The sequence below is a fragment of the Juglans regia genome, chromosome 6, assembly GCF_001411555.2.
Source record: "Juglans regia cultivar Chandler chromosome 6, Walnut 2.0, whole genome shotgun sequence".
NCBI lineage: Eukaryota > Viridiplantae > Streptophyta > Magnoliopsida > Fagales > Juglandaceae > Juglans > Juglans regia.
In genome coordinates, this window is record NC_049906.1 from 2,250,586 (window position 1) to 2,271,100 (window position 20,515).

Here is a 20,515-nt window from a genome sequence, read left to right on the forward strand (position 1 = left end):
TCGTGGCTTTCTCAGGGATAAGAGAAACCATAAGGCAGCCAAGAGTCATAACTCATGAGCATTATATTCTCATTATTAGCTTATTCTTATTAGAATAAAAGGGAATAAAATTTATTCTTCTTTTCCGATCCAAAAGAGAAATGCAAATTGGATACTGATATTCTAATTTCTTGTGACCATAACCAATCCTCTTTATCTATTGAGACACTTGTCAAATCAAGTCAAGATGAGCCTAAAACATATGGATAAATGAGAAATAATATTTATAAGTATGGAACGCATAAGCACCACATAATTTCTTTAAAAAAATGAGTAAATACGAGATGCAAGAGAGGGGTTGTAAACGAGTTCTTGTCATCGTTTCTCTAGTTTTAGAATGTAACTAAGTGTTTCTTTTGTATACTCCCTGGGTATCATTACATTATGCTTAATAAAATCTTTAACTTATCAAAAAATAAACACATGAAAAAAAATTAATTTTTTAATAATAGACCTTACTCTTTTCAAAATGATTATGTAGCGTTTACACACTTTACAATTATATATAACATTATTCGAGATAAATATACAATCCACAAAAGTTTACTCGAGTCGAGCTAAAACATAACTTAACTCACCAACCTTATCAAGGATGATATAATTGGAAGTCGAGCAATAAATAAATAAATAGACAATATTTTGGCAGTCCACTTCAGGCCAGGGAAGAACAAATTATTCAGTATTTATTGTTTACTCTGTAAAACAACAGGGAAAAAAAAAAAAATTGTGGAAAATTATTCCTTTACTAATAAGCGTGTTTTTAGTCATACCACCAACTGGCCATGAAAAGCAAAGTATGGGAATCAAACGGAAATCATTGGAAAATATCCTTATGGAAATAAGAGGAGAGAGGGAGGGAAGGGAAGGGAAGGGAAGGGAGGTTCAAAAGGAGGAAAGATTGAGATCATCAATTCAAGCAAGTCTTCAGAACCCACAATTGGCCTAATATTCCAGTAACCATACAATATAATAGCAGCAGCTGGTCCTGTGTCAAGTCTACAATTATAACCAACAAAATTGAACAGCTGAGAAAATAGCATCATCAAAGAGGGGAGGGGAGGGGAGGGGAGAGGAGGGGAAGGGGGGATGTAAAAGCAAAGAACAAAAACCTTTCCTTGGCCGAAATTATCGCGCAATTGGTGCCATATATACACTAACTTACAATAGATATGTGAAGGCAGATACCCAGAGATTTAATTGGACAGAACAAAATAATTCTAGGAAAGAAGAAGAATAAAAGGGAAGGATGAGAATGATGGAAAATAAAAGTACAAAAAATGTGTTTTGCTTCAAAGTCGTCATAATTACGATGCAAAATGTGGCTCCCTTCCTCCCTTTACGCTAGAATTGGGAAGCTGGTGAGACAGCTCCCTCTGATCTGCGAGCAGCCTGGCTAGAAATCGACAACTTGTCCGACCCCCGAACATTATACCTCTCATACACCCTTTCACGATTCTCTGACCACCAAGCTTCAGCTTGGTGCTCGCCAAATTTTCTTCGGCTGCAGATGCATTTACTATATCAGCTTGCAAAAATACAATTACCATATTGCAAGATTTAAACTATAGGTTGGACGTATAAAGTAAGGGGAGAGCATATTGGAAATACGTCGTGGCTGCAGGGCCAGACCCAAAATGCCAGATCCGATTATTATATGCACACCATATTTAGGAGGCTTAATTGCCACAGATTTATTGTGAAAAAACCATTCTCAACCACCTAAGGTGGATAACATTTTCATGACTTGTCAACACCAAATATAAATCATGTAATTCTCTAACATTTGACAACCATTGATCCAAAGAATTTAGCTCCAAGTACCTGAAGCGAACTCGTTTGAGATCTCTAGTCCCGTCTAGCAAGGCCACAAGAGTTATATACACACCAGGCTCGTACTGTTCTATCCATTCTGCCTCAACTTCATTGCCACTAACACCTAGTGTCGAATTTCTAGATCTCATTCCATTGTCACCGTCTTGGAAAGGCTCAGATGCCTTGCCATCAACTGCCTCTGATAGACCACTGCCACTTTCCTGAAACCCTCCTCCGCCATTTGGCAGCCTTACATCTGGATGTTCATCTGTTCCGCTGGAGGTTATGGGCTCCCGGTTTTGTTGGTATGTGTTAGATTCAATGTTTCCAGCCAGATCCCTAGGATGAGTTGGGCCCTGAGTTCCATTTATTAAAACAGAGTCGATTTCTGGGGTTGAAGCCAAATAAGAGCTGCTGCTTGAATCAGATCTGGAATGGTGCTCTCCATGTGTGTCTGGATAATGAATGCCATTTGGCTCTAGACCATTTGGTAGGTAAGCAGGCCTCATGCTCTCAGGGTCATAAACCCCAGGTGGCAGCCTCTCAGCCATATCTTTAAGCTAGAACATAGTGAAAGGCTGGTTAATTAAAGATTACTAGTGCATGCAATGTTCTAGCAGGGGGAAAAATAGCATTAACTGAAGATAAACAAAGAAGTTCCAAGGAATTAAGTTCCAAACCATCACATATAGAAACCAGAAAATAACCTGTGCAGTCAGTGACTTTATAACTTCTTTAGCAGCTCTAGATTTAGCAGATTCCTCTGCAGCGATGGTCATGGCCTCTTGAGCCCTTTTTGCTGATTTCTGAAGCTCCACTTCTTGAAATTCACATCTCTGCCTCAGGCTCTCCACCTAGACAGAATCAAAATCATCAAAATACACTGTTCAAAACTAAAATTATATATGTTTGAACACAAAAACTCTGCACTCAGAAGTTAATAAAATTATTAATATAAGCATGTGAAACATACCTGTGCCCTTAACTTGAGCACTTCGTGATTCAATAGCTCATTTGTTTTCTTCAAACCATCACTCATACTTTTAGAGAAGGAAAGTCCTGATGTCGTAGGAACAGGTGTGGCAGAGCGCGGGGGGCTGGGTCTCCTCGAGAAAGGAGACACAGACCTAGAACTTACTCCAGATGGCGTGAGAGCTGGTCTGGGAACAGTTCGTCGCAGATCAACAGCACTAGACAAAACAACATCTTTCAGCTGCAGTAAAGAAGGTGCTTGAGAAGAGCGAACTAGGGAGAACGTATCAGCCTTCTTTCCTTGCTTGGCTGCTTTGCTATCTAATTGCTTTATCAAGTCCATATTAGAAGGCACTGACTTAGACAATCTTATATCAGCTTTGTCTAACCTGTCCTTGTTTTCACCCGACAAGCGAGGTAGAGCATTCTTCCGGTTATTACCATTAGCTTCTAACACCTTGTTAAGCTTTGCATAACAAGAATCACAAACACGATACGGCTTGCTAGGATAAGGAGCCAGTGCTGCTCTTAATGCTTTTCTGGAACTGCAAGAATGGCAGTGCACAAGTCCACAATTATAGCAGTTGTGCCTCTTTCTGGTAAACCCAAAAGCCTGTCTACAAGCAGAGCACTGTGACTGCTCCGCACCAGAAACCCATTTATGAAGACATATAGCAGCTGAATAGTTTGAACCACAAGCAATATATTTTACATGTCTATCCTTTAAAGCTTCAACCAGAGTCGGTGTTTTCCGATCTTCAACATCTCCATGACCCAACCTCCCATTAGCACCCTTTCCCCATGTATAAACCTCATTCTTGGAAGTTAATACCGCCACATGATATGCACCACAGGCGATTTCTTCAATGACTTCAACAGCAAGCTTTCCCTCAACCAAGCAAGGTAACTTTCCATCAGCATGGGGATTCCCAAGTTGACCATAAACAGTACTCCCCATAGTAAAAACATGTCCTGATGTGGTCAGGCCAACGGTTAAACTGTGCCCACAAGCAATTTTGTGAAAATTGTAATCAATAAGTGCTGGCACACACATAGGTTTAAGACGAGCCTCCTTGTCCCCATGACCAAGACGACTTTTATCTCCATCACCCCACGTAAACAATTTACCAGATGAAACACTAGCACTAGACTGTGTCATGATAACCTCCACCACAGCAGCTGTATGCCACACCCCACATGCAACAGCAATTGTCCTCAAACCAGAGAGAGATTCTACTTCTCTTGGGTAGGAAACACTTTCCCTATCTCCATGGCCCAAGACACCAAATGTTCCATCACCAAAAGTGAAGAGCTGCCCCATTGATGTTACCAAAGCAGTATGCCATGGACCACAAGTAACTGAAGCAACTTGAAGTCCCTCAAGAGGACCAGAGATCCTCTTGGGTATCCAATGGCTGACATTGGTGCCATGTCCAAGGAGCCCAGCATTATGTGTACCATCTCCCCACGTATAGAGTTCCCCAGCCATTGTCACGGCACAAGTATGAAACTCCCCACAGGCCACAAAATCAACACTACTAGCAGCCAAAGATTCAACAAGACGGGGTTGACTAACATCCTTTCCAACACCATGACCAAGCCGCCCTCCAGATTCTTCTCCCCATGTAAAAAGTTCACCTTGCCTGGTGACTAGTGCAGTATGCCTGACTCCACAGGCTATATAATGTACATCCAAAACTACAGTGGACTCTAAAGGCTTGGGTAGAAGCACATCTGCTCTTGGGATCAAATAATTAGTATTTCTTTCAGCTCCGACCTTCACAATAGTATCACAGATAACCTCACCCCATATATATATATCCCCTAACGCATCACAATCATCTGGTGCAGAGCCATGACTGGAGGTACTGGGTGCACTAGAAACACTAACACGAAAAGCATCTGAACCAGATCCTTTTACTTGCATATTTGTCTCGTCTGATGCATGTGACCTTCCACAATGCACAGAATTGTCAGGCTGCGAACTCTTTGGAGACGTAACTGGGTTCAAGGTGACCGAAATCTCCGGTGAGCTAATATCTCGACTAGCACTAAGTGAACTGTCACTTGCACTATTTGATGTCAAGTCTCCACTGTCCTGAAAAAGCAATTCAGCACAAGATGTGATATGCAGCTGACCATATAACAGACAACTTCATAAAAACTTACCCTCGATAAGTCAGAAAACTTCATATAAACTACATTAAGCAACTTGAGTGCAACAATAATTAAAAAAAAAAGTTTGACTTGCAAGACATCTTGTGCCTTTAATTATAGGTAATAGTAGATTTTATTGATAACCATAGGCATAGCCCAAGTACACATGTTGCACATTTTGCGCCTGTTCATGGTATAACAGAGAATATCACTGAGCCGGATGCAAGTCAAGTATAAACAAAAAAGTCTGTAAGTTTTACTGGTAATATGATAACAATGAGCATATTATGATCCTTCGAAACTCTAAACAAACCAAAAATGGAAAGAACAGCATTTGCCCTAGAGACAAATCTTTTCTGTACTAAAGGGTTGAACAAAAAGCTGTCCAATCTCTATTTACTACATACATTTATTCTTAGGGATAATGCTCGAACCTTTTTCACCAATGCAGTGGTATACTCCTTATCTCTAGGGAATTATACTCTAAAAGCACACAACAAATTATGAACTTAAGAAGTTTTGAAGTAGGAAGATTTACATCAAGGTAAAGGCCTCCATCTCCCCGTCCATCAATTTTGGAGCGCCCACCTTGACCTGAAGATATTAATGCCTTGAGGCCTCCAATCCACACTTCTGCCTCAACTCTATCCTTGCAAATCTGGGAAAAGCAACAACATATTACAATCATAATTAAAGCAAAAAGAAAGTAAATATAAAATGACAATGTAATTATAGAGAGAACTTCAAAATATTGTCACCAACCAGATCAAGGGACCGCTTTCCGTTGTTATATATAAGAGAAAAAGATAAATAGTCCTTTTCAGGACGCAGATACCGTTGGAAGACAGCCTGGTGGTAAATTAAAGCAATTAAATTAGATTCAGTTTATTTGGATAAGTTAAGTACTATAAAAATTTTTTTAAAAAAAAAAGTACCAAAAACTTTAAACTAGTTAGGTAGTATATGTGAAATATCAACAATAAGCATTAGTAGGATATCAAATAGAAACACAGTGATCTCACTGTTCTTTGTCCAGGAATAATTCTCGAGACAGAAGCTAACTTCAAAGTTCTTTCTTCACCACTTGAAATCCAAATTAATGATGATTCATCCTGCCATTTTCAAATACAAAAATAAGTAGAAATTGAAAGGAATTCAACCAAGAACAGGGACTACTGTTTCACATTAGCATCAATAAGATCAAAGACAGAATATTGAGAAATTTAACAAAGAAGAAATTTATTAACAACCATACACTGAGCCTATTACATTGGAGCACAAAGCGCTGCAGAGAGATAGGAAGCATTAGACTAATGGAATTTTAAATGGTAAGTCGTACCTCTGCTCTATGGAAAACCTATTCTTTTTCCTAATTAATGGCTTTTCTTTGGGGTAAATATTAAATGACTAAATTATAACTGCCTAACTTTAAAAACTGCATATCCACTAGAAAACTTTGAAATGGAGTTCACATATAGATTCAAGAGTTCAACAGATAACATATTTTCTAACAAATACATTTACCATAAATGCAATTGAGGTCATTGTCACCTAATCTTCACTGTTATTGACTTGCACTGGAAGAAACAGGTGATTCTTTACAAAAAGAACTCCTGCAATTTCTAAAACAGAGCTACCCTAGCAAACCAAGATCTGGATCACAGAATGAGAAATTCTGTACACTTGCTTTCAAATAATTTATTTCTAGTTATCCCTCATTTTTCCCATTATTTAGCCCTTTCAGAGGAAACATAACAAGTCCTGTCAAAATATTATAGATTTTCAGAAATTCTCGAAAAAAGCAAGCAATCACGAATGGTTTTAAGTTAGGGCTACTTTATTACAGTCTTACTAATTAAATAACCCAAAATTAGCTGTAGGAGAAGGCTGTGACAAGCTCTTGTAACCGTGAGCTCTCTCCGGTATTACTTCAATTTATGAACAGTGTTACACAGTCCATACCATTTCATAGATAACTGTATAAAGATTCTGTGACCAAACATGCACAGAAGATTTCATAAAGATTACAGTAAACATTCCAGTCAATAGCGCCTCTGTTGTTGACCGAGTATGAGAGTCATAATGCCATCAACTTTGATCTTCGATGCATTTAGATGTGAACCAAATTCATGCTAAATTTTGACCAGTTGAGTCTTTTAATGATGCTCTACCTGATGAGCAGAACTAGTTTTACTTTTTAAGGATCATGATTTTTTTGGGTAAATAATTGTATCGCATAATTGAATTAAAAAACACGAAAGCAAAGAAGAAGAGACTTTAGTCAGTTCTTTTATCAACATATGAACAGTTTATAATTAGAATCAATTTTCTAAGCACCAAAATATTCAAAAGAAGACTAGAGAAATAAACTTACATTTGACAATCTAAATGGACAGAACTTAGGCTTTCCCTTCCGACCATATTTAAGCAGTTGAGCACCCTTCTTCAAAGCAATTAATGCCTGCGTGGGGTAAAAGAATCAATAAAAAAAATGACAAAGAAATAAGGGCAAGCGAACTAGGTCACTAAAATGTTAAGGCACAGAGGTATCTACACACAGCATCTTTTGACATACATCATTAAGCACAAATTCAATGAAGTTCCTTAGGAAACGTAAATGTTAGAACTCAAAAAGTTATGACCTTTATTCTTCTTCTTCTTCTTCTTCTTCTTCTTCTTTTTATTGTGGGGGTATGGGTCGCCTCTAAAATTAGCTTAAAAAGTTTACTAATTTAAGTAGCAGCCAATGAACTCTAGATAAAATGGCACTTCCCCGTAAAGAATGGAGCTAAGCGTGAAGTCTTGGGTTTAAGAACCACTGGGTGCCTGTAACTTCCTATGTACAATAATCTCTACTTTTTGCTATTCCGGGTTTAAGAAACCCAGAGATTCCAGAATTTCTCTCGGTGTCCACAAATCCACTGATATAAAAACCATCGTACGACATCTAAAAGTTCTATTTATAACACTGAATTAAATAATTGAAGGTCCAAAATCCTGCCAAGAACAAGTTCTTCTGTGGGTGCATGCAATGCAATAACATTTAACATCCCCACAGATACCCCACAATCACCCCTGAGACGAGAATAATGACCAGAATTCAGCACACATCCCCTTGAACAAAAGTTCCATCGTAGATGACAACCATCAGGAAACATTATAGCAAAGCCTTTCAGAACAGAGCACATAAATGTCCACAGTTTCCCATTTCAAAACCAAATTACGCTAAATCCGTCTTAAATTTTTCATTATCTGTGACCCAGCATAGCATTAAACCTCTGTTATACTCGTTCAAATTTCCACCATTTATCTCTCTCTCTCCCCCCCCCTTCTCACCCTGGGGGAAGATAAGAAAAACTGAAGCAAAGCAATGAAATTTAAAATAAAAACCAAGTCTTGCCAACAAAAGAAAACAGGAAAAGAGTATCATTTCAAGCTTAACGCAGAAAGACCGGGGAGAGAGAGAGAGAGAGACCTGTTCGATGTCACGGTCTGCATTCCCGTAGCTAACAAGATCGGCCATTCCATGTGAGAGATTTACCAAAATGCCACCACCCTGTCAGATCGCTCGCCGGAGCACCGGTCATCATAGACTACCGCTGCCTTGTCCGTACACTACCATCAACTCCCGCTGCTCACATCACACGGCTTCACCGCAGATCCGAGACTCTTCTCCGATACCAAAGCCCTAGGGCCTCCACGGACATTTCCAAGTCAAAGCAAGCACTGGTTCCACCTCGTGGACTCGCTCGGAGTGGCAAAGAACTAAATACCGGTTTTCAGGGTAGGAATAAGCTGCTTACCGGCGACTAAAAGTGGTTTCGAAGGCTAGAAGCGGGTTCCGGAAAAGAAATTCCGGCTCCAAATGTATGTTCCGCTGTAAGAGAAGAACTAACAGAACGGAGGAGACAAAGGAGAGAGAAATCTCTGAAAAAGAGAGAATCGGAGTCTGTAAAAGTACAAAGAGTAGTCAAATATCAGAAAATATATATATATATTAAAAAAGAAACAAAAATGTAAATGAAACAAAAATGGATAAAAAAAAAAAAGTAAAAGAGAGAGAGAGAAAGGATGAGACTATGAGTGAGAGAACTTTGCCACGCCCCACAAGATTGAAAATATTAAAAAAATGTTAAATATATTTATAAAAAACTTAATTCTCAATATATCTATTATTAATATTTTAAAAATTATAAAATTTTAATTTTAAATTTTAAATTTTAAAAAAAACTAACAAAAAAATAAAATTATAAATATACGTAGTATTATTCTTAAAAAAATTAATAAATATGAGAGAGAATAAACTAGTAAATACGTAGTATTTATTTTTAAAGTTTCATTAATTTTTTTTAATAAAAAAATTGTGAATATTTTAAAATAAATAGATATTAACCATTTAAAATGAAGTGAAGAACATTTTTATGGATGTTATGGTGGACGAATAATCTCCAACTTGTCCTAAAAGTAAAAGATAATTTTTAATCAACAAGAAATATTTTATAAAAAAAAAAGGTAAAAATAAATTATTATGCAAAGAAAACATTGTGCAAGTTCTTCCAAACTACAAGGACTACTTGTTAGACAAAAACAATTTCAAAAAATTTACTCAACCTCCTACTATTCAAACAACCTCCACACTCCACATTATTTTTAATTTTTATTATTTTTTTTCTTTTATTAAATATTTATTATATGAATAATGAATAAAAAATTTGAAATAATTTAAAAAGAATAAACTCAAAAAATATTAAAAAAAAATATTAAAAATTTAAAAAATTTAAAAAAGTGTGGAGTGTGGAGTGTGGTGGAGGTTGTGTAGCAAATCTCATATAAAATTATGTTTCTAAGAATTTTTTATATAATATATTAAATATATAAAGATGGAAATAAACAACCTAGGCACAACCACTTTGGTTTTTTTCTTTTGTGATAGTGGTCAAATTTAATCAATAAATAAAGATATATATATACACAGTAAATAATAATTGGGCATATATATAGTAAATAACATGCCTCGTTTATTTTTACAAACGAGTTGAAATAAAATGAGCATTTCATCTGTAAAAACAAATAAGCATTTCGATAATGAGTTGAAATAAAATGAGTTGAAATGAAAGTTGAAGAAAATATTATTAGAATATTATTTTTTAATATTATTATTATTTTGATAATTGAAAAAGTTGAGTTACTTATTGTATTTTGTGTGAAAATTTAAAAAAAATATAATGATTAAATGAGATTAAACACTTTCACTATACAAACAGGGTTTAAGAAAAGTATCCATAATATTTTAAAGATTAAATTGTGTTGTCATGGGAGTGAATAATTTGTAACCAGTTTTCAATGTTGTAATCACTAATCTTAAAGAGAAGTGATATAGTCAAAAAAAGATTTCACAAGCGTAAACTCACAAATTAATATGATTTCACATGATATGCTAAATCTATTTTATAATAAAAAATAGTTTTACAATATAACGTACAACATCAAATCATATCAATTTATAAATTTATTTTTATAACTAAATGATTTCTCCTAATTAAATGACTTTGATTGGTGCTGGCAACAAAGGAACTTGGGGATGAAATAACAAACTCAAAGTTGGTAAAGGATTGGAGTTAATTCATCTCTAAAGTTAATAAAAGATCGTAATAAGTTTAATTCTTTATTTTTATCTTATCATCTCAATCATACAAATTATCGTAATATGTTTTAAATGGCTTATATTTGGTACGTCAGCTTATATAATTAGATATAATTCAATTCATAATCAAGAATAATATTTTTCTTTTTCATTTTTCATAAAACAAGTATATATGATTTTTTTTATTTTTTGCCTTGATAAATAAACAAAATGAGAGAAGTGTAGCTAAAAAGAAGTGGGGAAAAAAGGTACAAAATCATACAATCATTAGTCATTTTTGTCATATCAAGCCGCATGTCATAGTCATGTAATAATCTTCTTTTAACAAATATAAACATTTATCTTACTTAAATGCCACGAGGCAACAATCCCATTACCAAGGCAAGTGAAAAACACCGAAATTAAATTAAATATTATTATAAAATATTTTTTTAATATTATTTTTATTTTAAGATTTAAAAAAATTGAATTATTTATTTTATTTTGTATGAAAATTTGATAAAATTGTAATGATGAGATGAGATGAGATGAGATGAATTGAGAAGAGTTTTGAAAACAAACAAGGCCTAAATATGCCATTTGGATAGTGAGTTAAGATGAGATGAGTTGAAATGAAAGTTAAATATTGAATAAAATATTGTTAGAATATTATTTTTAAATATTATTATTATTTGAAAATTTGAAAAAACTGAATTGTTTATCATATTTTATGTGAAAATTTAAAAAAGTTGTAATGATGAGATGAGATGAAATGAAATGAAACACTTTCACTATCTAAACGGGACTTAATCAACCTAATTTAAATCTGAAAACTGTTTAAAAAAAAACTTGTGGTTTATCTCATAAGCAAATCAGAGACTTATAGAACCATGCATGTTGAATGATCTTTTATAGATAATTGTCAAAAGATTTGTGTTATTTACAAGTCAATATATCAATACATTATTTATTTTAAAATTTATTATAATTATTAAAAAAAAATAAGAAGGCAGATTTTTTTTTTATTAATTATGTGATAGACTTTCACTACACCGAGTATTTGTCCATGAATGAATTTGCAAATATATTTTTTCTATCAAGAAACAACATCTCATTCATAATTCTCTTAAATCTCTCCCATTATATATCAAACATCACAACAATAGAAGACTAATATGATAGCACCAAATACCATTTTTTTTTTATTATTTAAGAAGAAAGAATCGCAATTTGTATGAAAGTAATTATGATTATTATTATTATTATTATTATTATTTTGCAATAAATAAAAGTTGAAGAGGTAGTTGGAAAGCGGGTGAGAGAAGGATATGATTAAGGGGTACCCTATAGGCATTATTATCAGTAAATAAATAAATTATTATTATTAAAAAAGAAATTTTCCATAGACCAAATTCTTCAATCCTATACCTCACATCCTTTGAAATAAAAGAGAGGGAGATTTTGGAAAATAAAAATAATATTTATATATACATTATTTCTAGTCTTTCAAGCCTTCAAGGTAGAGCCAACTTTTTCTATTTCCAACAAAATAAAAAGAGGTGGACCCATCAAATATTTTAATATTAAAGCATTCACCCATTAGCAAAACCCAAATTATTTTAAAGGGTGTGGCAAAGTAGTCAATGAAGTCTTATTTGATTGCTAGACAAAGGGAACACTAAGGGATTAATAAAAGGGACAAAACCCGTGGATCCATGATTTTGGTAATCGGGTCATATCATGGTTTTTCAGAAATTGAGGGAAGGAAGGTGACACTTTTAAAGACATTTAGATTTAGATGGGAACAAAGAGTTTATGTGACAAATCGAATCTTGATAAATACTTCTAACATGATCAATTAATGAAGTTTATGGAGAGCTTGAGGCTGCGTTTGGATGTTAAGATAATTTTAGATAATTTGAATTGATTTATAAGTAGTAGTGTTTTGTGAGTTCCATTTAGATATATTTGAATGTACGTATGAAATAAGTTGAAATATGTATTTAAACGTACATAGTAAGTTGATATGAGTTTAACTTTTTATGTGAAGTTGAAAAGGTAGTGAATCTCATCAATTATTGGTTTAAGATGGATTGAAGTGATCTTGACATCCAAACATAGTTTAACAGTACTCTATCTTAAGATTTAATTTCATCTAATCATTATAACTTTATCAAATTTTCATACAAAATATAATAAAAATTTAATTTTTTCAAATCTCAAAACAAAAATTATATTAAAAAATTATATTCTAATAATAATTTATTCAACTTTCAATTTTCATTTTATCTCATCTCATAATCTCATCTTATTTATATAATCAAAAAAGGCATCAATGTGCACACATAGCATATTAAATGAATACATGATGCTAAATTCTAGAATTCTCTAAAATAATGAGGAGATTACCTAATTATTCAATCAAAGAGTACTATCTCAACCGCCAAGCCAAAGTGTTTTAAATTACAATATTTTGACTTGGACTGATCAAGTGCGTATTAATTGATTGTTCTAGACGAGAAAATGCTTAGCAAAGAGGAAATATTATCTTAAAGGTTGGTCAAAAATCATTTCGAGTCACGTTAGTTTACTTGCTATTTCTCTCTTTGAATGATTTTAATATGCTAAGATCATTTGATTAATTTGTAAGAAAAATACAATATCGTTTTACATTATTATTGCTTTGGATGGTGCATGTATTTTCAACCTCTTAAATATATATATATATATATATATATATATATATAAATAGATTTCTATTTGTGAACATTTTATAGTTTTTAATAATTTTACATAGTTTTTATGAATTTAGTTTTGGAAAATTCTTATGAGTGTCGTCAATAAGATTAGGTATCGTCCTCTTCTCTAAAAGAAAATTTTAGAAATATGTGAAATTGTTGAAGTTTTGTTTACCCCAAAGTCATGTTTAGATGAACCTTCCTGCAACGAATACTTTCTTATTGAGAAAAAGGTGAAGAAGTAGACCCACATAACAACCATAAATTAATTAGAAAATTATTTTATACAGATTACTACTTTTGCCACTTGCCAAGCAAACGAAAGCCTGAGCTGCATGAGGATGTTATGATGGACTTTCTGAAAATCTCAAGGAATTTTGAATGAAACTTCAATGTATTGTTCCATATTGAAGGAAACGTATGAAACAAAAAACAAAGGAGTATATAGATATAAGCCTGACTTTGCTATCTCATTTGGACATTATGAGTGGAATGTAATATTTTTTAGACTGAAAAATACCCCTAGTGAATTAATATATATATATATATATATTATATGTGTAATACTAAATTAAGATATATAAGTTTTGCATATTTGTTTTTTAAAAAATAAAATTTATTATTAAAAAATTAATTTTTTTATATAGATTTTAAATTTATCTAATTTTTTTAAATAGAATATACACGACTTGCAAACTTTAAGACTGCAAATATAATTTATATACACACTTACATTTTCCATTTGAGTAATGCCATGGAAACTTCCTCTACTGCTCGGGTTAGAAACTGTTCAGGGGTACCCTACTCGATACTGATTAAAGTGTGCATTAAAGTATTGATAAAATGGTGAAGTATTAATGTAAGAGTATTTGTAGGGTCATTTTGGTTGTTTTTTTCCCTCTAGAATTTCCATTTCCATTTCATTTCATGAGAAAAAGTTACAAAGCAAAACAACAATGCACGGGACAAAAACAAAGCAATAACTAAAACATATAGCAACAACTAAAAAAGTCAAAATAGAGCCATTACAATCTAGAATATCGTCAAATAATAACATACTATTCTAGCAAGAATAAGAAGTACTAGACATATTGCATGAAGTCATGTCGATGCTGTTAGCAGAGATCTCTTATCGTGACGAGGCTGTAGGATAGAGGATATAGACAAAGAAAATGAGGATATCCAAGCTCTGTAATTGGTATCTAGATTATGATATTGTTCATGGAGCTAACAAAATTTGGCTATGACCGCTCAATAAAGAGAGGTGGACTTGGCCTTGACAGTAGAACATCCAATTATATGGAGTTATCTTGGATGATACGGTCTCGAGTTCTGTGATATACAATTATTTTTATATATTTTTTGTGTACTCTACTGATGTGATTGGTTAAAATAATTATTTTATATTAAAAAAAGTGATATAGTTAATCATATTAATAGAATGCATAAAAAATATACAAAAGTGATTGTACATAAAATTTTTACATGATGTATGAGTATCGTGCATGCATACACTAAAACATAAACATCATGTGTCCATATATTGGCAAGCAAGTAGGCAAGCATGAAAAATGAGTAGGGAGAAAATTGAAAAAAAAAAAAAAAGAAAAGAAAAATAAGGGAAAGAGGGTGGTAATAGGGTGGAAGGGGAGGCCGTGAATACTCTAATCCCTTGGTAGAAAGCCACTAACGACATTGATCAAAGAGTTTTGTTACTTATTATCTTCGCATACCACACACCACATTTATTTATATTTTTTTAATTTTTTTTCTTGATCAAAAAGAAAATTATGTATAGTGTGTGGTGTGAAAATGATGAGTATAATTTTTTTTTTAATCGAAAAGTAGTAAAAATTTATAGTGAGATGGTAAATTAAAAAGGTAAATGGGAGTTAATAATTAATGGTGGAGACTAATAATACATTTATGAGATAAACAAGTTTGAGAAGCACCATGAAAGCGGCAATATTAGAATCATTTGGTATAATTAATTTGATGGGTATAATATAGAGTATAGTGCTTGTGGAAGGGAAATTATAAAGCATAAATAAATGATGAAAAAGAGAGAAAGAGTGAGAGTCGGTAGTGGTGGTGGAGAGGCTTCCAAAGACTAAGCTATTTGCCGAGAATAATCTTTCGGTAGATTTTTCAAAATATTTGCTAGGAATGAGTCCTTCTTGAATACAATTCAAGTCTGATCCGGAATCAATCATAGCAACAACAGAAAATTAGAAATCATGAGCAATAATAATATTAACTCGAGAAAACCATTTAGGAGGAATGATATGACGAATTAAATAGATCTGGTTGTCGCCAGGTAGATCCTGTTGACTGGAACCAGCCTCAGTTTGCTCATTGTCAGAAGGAATATCATGATCAAGCTGTTTATCAATTTTGAATAATAGAAATTCTTGTCTTAAAACTTCAATACCATGAGTAAAATGTATATGGTTGCAAATGCTTATATCAACAATAACATTAGACAACCAGATATTGTCAGGATTTTAACACAAGGTTTTATCGGTGTTTTAAGAAATTGGTAGGATAAGTACCTCACCAATGATACTAGGGAAACCATCCAAAATGCAGTAAAACGCAATGAGGAAGGTTTACCTATTTTTGATGAATCTATTGGGATGGCTCATCCTGATGGAGTTAATACTTTGATTTACACTGTTTTGAAACATTTTATTGGAACACTATCTAATATAACTAGCCGCGTAAGCGACTAGTTGAATAATCTCAGATGTCTTCAGATGTCAGATTATAGATGGTATCAAGATGTTTTTATCTCTCGGGTAATGCTTAGGGTAGGTTTGGAGGGTGAGATGAGAATTTTGTGTTTTGTTTTGAAGTTTAAAATATTAAGTTTTAATATTATTATTGTTTTGAGATTTGAAAAAGGTGTATTGAGATTTTAAAAAGTTGAATTATTTATTATATTTTGTATGGAGATTTGAAAAAAGTGTAATGATGAGATGAGATGAGATGAGATGAGATGAAAATTTTATATTTTGTTTGATGTCCCAAACCTGCCCTAACTTTGGGTAGAAGAAGCCAAAATTGTAAGGCGGAACTAGGGCCTCTTGATTTGACACAATTACGCAACCTACATTCACATTTGTGGGTCCTAATTTACATCTATCAAGGTCCAATTGTTGGGGGGCTTCCTGTATTTCTTGAGTTCACAAGGATGGAGTTTGCTGCATTATTTTTTTGAAAAATTCTATTTATTATTTTCACTTTCACATATCATATATCATATTTATTTTTTATTAAATATATAATATATAAATGATGAAGAAAAGAATTTAATTAGTTTAAAAAATTAAAACTTAAAAAAACTTAAAAGAAATAAAAAAACAAAATAAAAAAAGTATAATGTATAGTGTGTGAGGATGAGGATGAGGAATAACAAAACTCTATTTTCTAGATCTGTCACAAAAAATAAGGCTCAAGATTTAAGACTGGCTTCATTTGGATAGTAGAAATATTTTATTTATTATTATTTTTTAAAATTTTTATATAAAATATAATAAATAATTTAAATTTTAAAATTTTAAAATTTTAAAATAATAATAATATTAAAAAATAACATTTTAATAATATTTTATTTAACTTTCATATAAAATCATCTCATCTCATCTCATCTCATCTTATTTTATCTTATTATCTAAACTGCACGTTAAGAGTGTACTCCAATTCTGGTTTGGATTCAAGGGTTTTCAAAACGGGATTGACAATAATATTTAAAACTATCCAAAATATTTATACAATAATAATAAATATCGTAGGCCAGAGTAAATTCTTCCAAGAGAATGTTGTAAAAAAGCTCAGCAATTGGACTTACGTACCTTATATTCAAGTATTCTTATCTGTTAAAAATAAATGAAAACAAACTCAAGTTTATATAGATCCCTCCCTATATAGGTCAAAAAGTTTATGTTGTAGTTCAAGTCCAATTAGTTCGTAGAAAGAATTAAGAGTAATCAGACAGACAATCAAAGACAAGACTAATCGAAATGAAAAGGGTTCTGAGCTATTTCTCTTACAAACCAAATGAGTGCACAATCATATGCTGCCGCCATTTATGACCTGAGCACTTCGATCTGTATGATGTTTTTTTTTTTTTAAAACCTTTTCTTTCCTTTTGGCTTCAAATATACACAATAAGTTTGGCAGAAAGATCTGCATGTTTCTTATTTTCTGCGTCACGATCCCCTTTCTTGACCTTCTTTATGATCTGTTGTAATTCTGTGTTTATTTCATATTCTTTTGTTTTGGCCATGCATCAGGTTGTATTGAAAGGTGTGCACAAAGCATGCAACAGTCTGGCTCCTGGTCCTGATCCTGATCACTGTCTAAACGAGAGCTGGTTGAGACAAAGGTAAGAAAGAGAAATTAAGGAACCCTCAAAACTGTTGGAGACGAATGCCGAAACATGCATGAGTGCAGAAATGGAGGGAGGAATGCTTGTCTAATAAAAAGAATTCTGCAAAATCTTGTGCCCACATTTATTTATTTTTTTCTTTTTTGCTTTACTTTTTCTTTTCAGCTTTCTTTTATGCTAAAAGCAGCAAGGAACCATACATGTACGCATGATTACGTTCTCACAACTCCGCAGACTCCTGGAAAACTCATTCCCACGAAAAAAAAAAAAAAAAAAGAAAAAGAAAAAGAAACCAAGTTCGAACCAAATGCGCCTAAGTTCCGGTCAGTTGTTAAATACATCTGAGTTTAATTTAATTTAATTTAATTTTAAATTAAGGGCTCGTTTGTTTTTAGAGATGAGATGAAAAAAGATGAGATTAAAATTAAAAAATTAAATAAAGTATTGTTAAAATATATTTTTTAATATTATTTTTATTTTAAAATTTGAAAAAGTTGAATTGTTTATTTTATTTTATATTAGAAGTTGAAAAAATTATAATGATTAAATAAAATGAAATGAAATGAGATGAGATGAGATAAAATATTTTCTGAAAACAAACGATCTAATATTTAAATATTTAATTCTCAAATTACTAAACGTCTCATCTCAATTTGCTGAAAACTTCATTATACAAAAGATTCACAACTTTTTTAACTTTTCATAAATATATTTAAACTCATCTTAACATCCGAACATATTTAAACTCATCTTAACATCCGAACATATTTAGAGTTCTGTCGTCTGGGCTAGACCATGTCAGTCACGAAAGTGTGCTGAGGTGCTATTAACGTTTGTAACTGATTTTTTAAGTCTAAGTTATATGTCTTTTTTTATAAATGGAATGTGATCCTTTATTATTAAAAAAAAAAAAAAGAAAAAATCAACATAACATACCTTATACAAGTAATTTCCAATCCTGTACGTGCATCTTCAAAAATTGTCAAAGAATATACGGATACAGGACCCAATTTTCAAGGAAAAGGGAAAGCTGTTTTTGGTTCAAGTGGCCCAGTGGCTGCACTTTGGGGTGGGGGCCGAACTTGCTGTGCCTGCATCATTCCTGACATGAGCAGCCCTTTTCCAAGAGGTAATTGGAGTGTGAGTGTGATCTTGATGTACTGCACATTCTCGGTTATGGATTTTGGTCATCATGGAAGATTTATTACTTTCTTTTCATATCATGATCGTTTGGATGATTAAAGCTTGTTTTGGAAGTAATTCTAAACGAGAGCCATATGGGAAACTTGGACAGTTTGAATGAAACATATGTGACTAAAAATAATGTATTCTTTATCTAATGGATCATGTTTCAATTAGAATTTATTACGGGCCAAAGTTGTGTCCTAAATCATTGAAATTATTTTATACCTAACTCATAATTTCCCATTTTCTTTAACATATCTAATAATGAGTTGTATTTTCTCAAAGAGTAATATTAAATATAGACTTCGGATGTATAAGTCATATATATCTGTTTGAAAAAAATAGTGTTCACTAATTAAAAATTAGATTTTTCTTTTCATATCACTCTCAAATTTGTCCACTTTTTTTAGAATGAATGTGCAGTATTTGCATATCCTAAAAACATTACAAATTATTTGTGGTTCTTAAATAACCAGAAATATCATGTCTTTTAAAAGATTGTATGCATCATTTTTCTTGATTTAATTATCTAAGGACATGTTTGGATATTTCAAAAGTTTGAGAACATCCTAGCGTTATTGGATTTGCCGATTAAGGCGCAAAAACAAAGACATGCTCAGATAGTCAGCTGGTCTCCACCTCCATTGGAATGGTTTAAGCTTAACGTTGATGGAAGTTCTCTCGGGAACCCAGGGCCTTCAGGTGCGGGAGGAGTTATACGCGATCATAAAGGAGATATGCTTCTTGGGTTCTCAATATTTACTGGGACTCAGTCTAATAATGCTGCAGAGTTTATGGGTCTGCTCCAAGGCTTGCGAATAGTGCGTTTTCTGAGGATCCAAAACGTAGAGATTGAGATGGATTCGATGTTGGTGTTAGAGTGGTTAAGAAAGAAGAGATGTGGCCTCTGGTATTTGGAGGATTATTGGGAGGAACTTATGAAGCTGTTGGATGGACTTGTCTTTCGCTATCGGCATATTTATAGAGAATGTAATTCACTAGCAGATGGCTTTGCTAGGTTGGGTGGTTCAGGGGTTAGTAAGGTGTGGAAGCATGTTTCTGAGTTTCCGAGCAATCTTAGAGGTCTTTTTCGTTTGGATAAGGGGGGCTGTTTTTCTATTCGTTTATAAGGGGTTGGTTTTGTATAGGTTGCTCTAGGACTTTTATTTTATGTCTGTCTTGTCTCCCACGGTTTCTCCTCAGCCTTTTTGAGGATTTTTCTTTGAATAAAGAGGCTTGACCTCCTTTTTTTTTTTTTTAAAAAAAAAAAAAAAAAAAAAAAAATTCAAAAGTTTGAGAATAGTAGTTAAATGGTACTTGGGTTTTGAAGAATAATATTAAATACAACCTTCAGATAAGTCTTACATGTCTGTTTGAAAAAAATAGTGTCCACAATTAAAAATTAGATTTTTTCATGTAACTCTCATATTTGCCCACTTTATTTTAAATGAAGTACTATGCGATATTTGCATATCCTAAAACTGTACAAATTATTTACGTTTCTTAAATGACTAGAAATATCATGTCTTTTAAAAGATTGTATGCATCATTTTTCTTGATTTAGTTATCAAAGGGCATGTTTGAACACTTGGGTTTTAG

General features: G+C 32.8%; 1 protein-coding gene across 1 annotated transcript; it reads right to left on the reverse strand.

The window, feature by feature from the left end:
- Positions 1-1,154: 1,154 nt before the first annotated feature.
- On the reverse strand, positions 1,155-8,922 carry LOC108980672 (PH, RCC1 and FYVE domains-containing protein 1-like). Its single transcript, XM_018951672.2, has 9 exons — positions 8,456-8,922; positions 7,355-7,441; positions 6,003-6,092; positions 5,743-5,829; positions 5,519-5,638; positions 2,825-4,921; positions 2,559-2,705; positions 1,861-2,411; positions 1,155-1,540 (listed from the first exon to the last, which is right to left on the reverse strand). The coding sequence occupies exons 1-9, from the start codon at positions 8,501-8,503 to the stop codon at positions 1,381-1,383; spliced, it is 3,387 nt and encodes a 1,128-aa protein (XP_018807217.2). The 5' UTR covers positions 8,504-8,922; the 3' UTR covers positions 1,155-1,380.
- Between the last annotated feature and the right edge of the window lie 11,593 nt (positions 8,923-20,515).

Bases quoted from the DNA above. Each gene is read 5' to 3' on its own strand.
- LOC108980672 (XM_018951672.2), bottom strand. From the start codon at position 8,503: ATGGCCGATCTTGTTAGCTACGGGAATGCAGACCGTGACATCGAACAG. The intron at 2,412-2,558 runs GTTATTTTCTGG...ACTATGTTCTAG, and splicing joins TAAAGTCACTGACTGCACAG to CTTAAAGATATGGCTGAGAG. The intron at 1,541-1,860 runs GTACTTGGAGCT...ATGCATCTGCAG, and splicing joins CTCAAACGAGTTCGCTTCAG to CCGAAGAAAATTTGGCGAGC.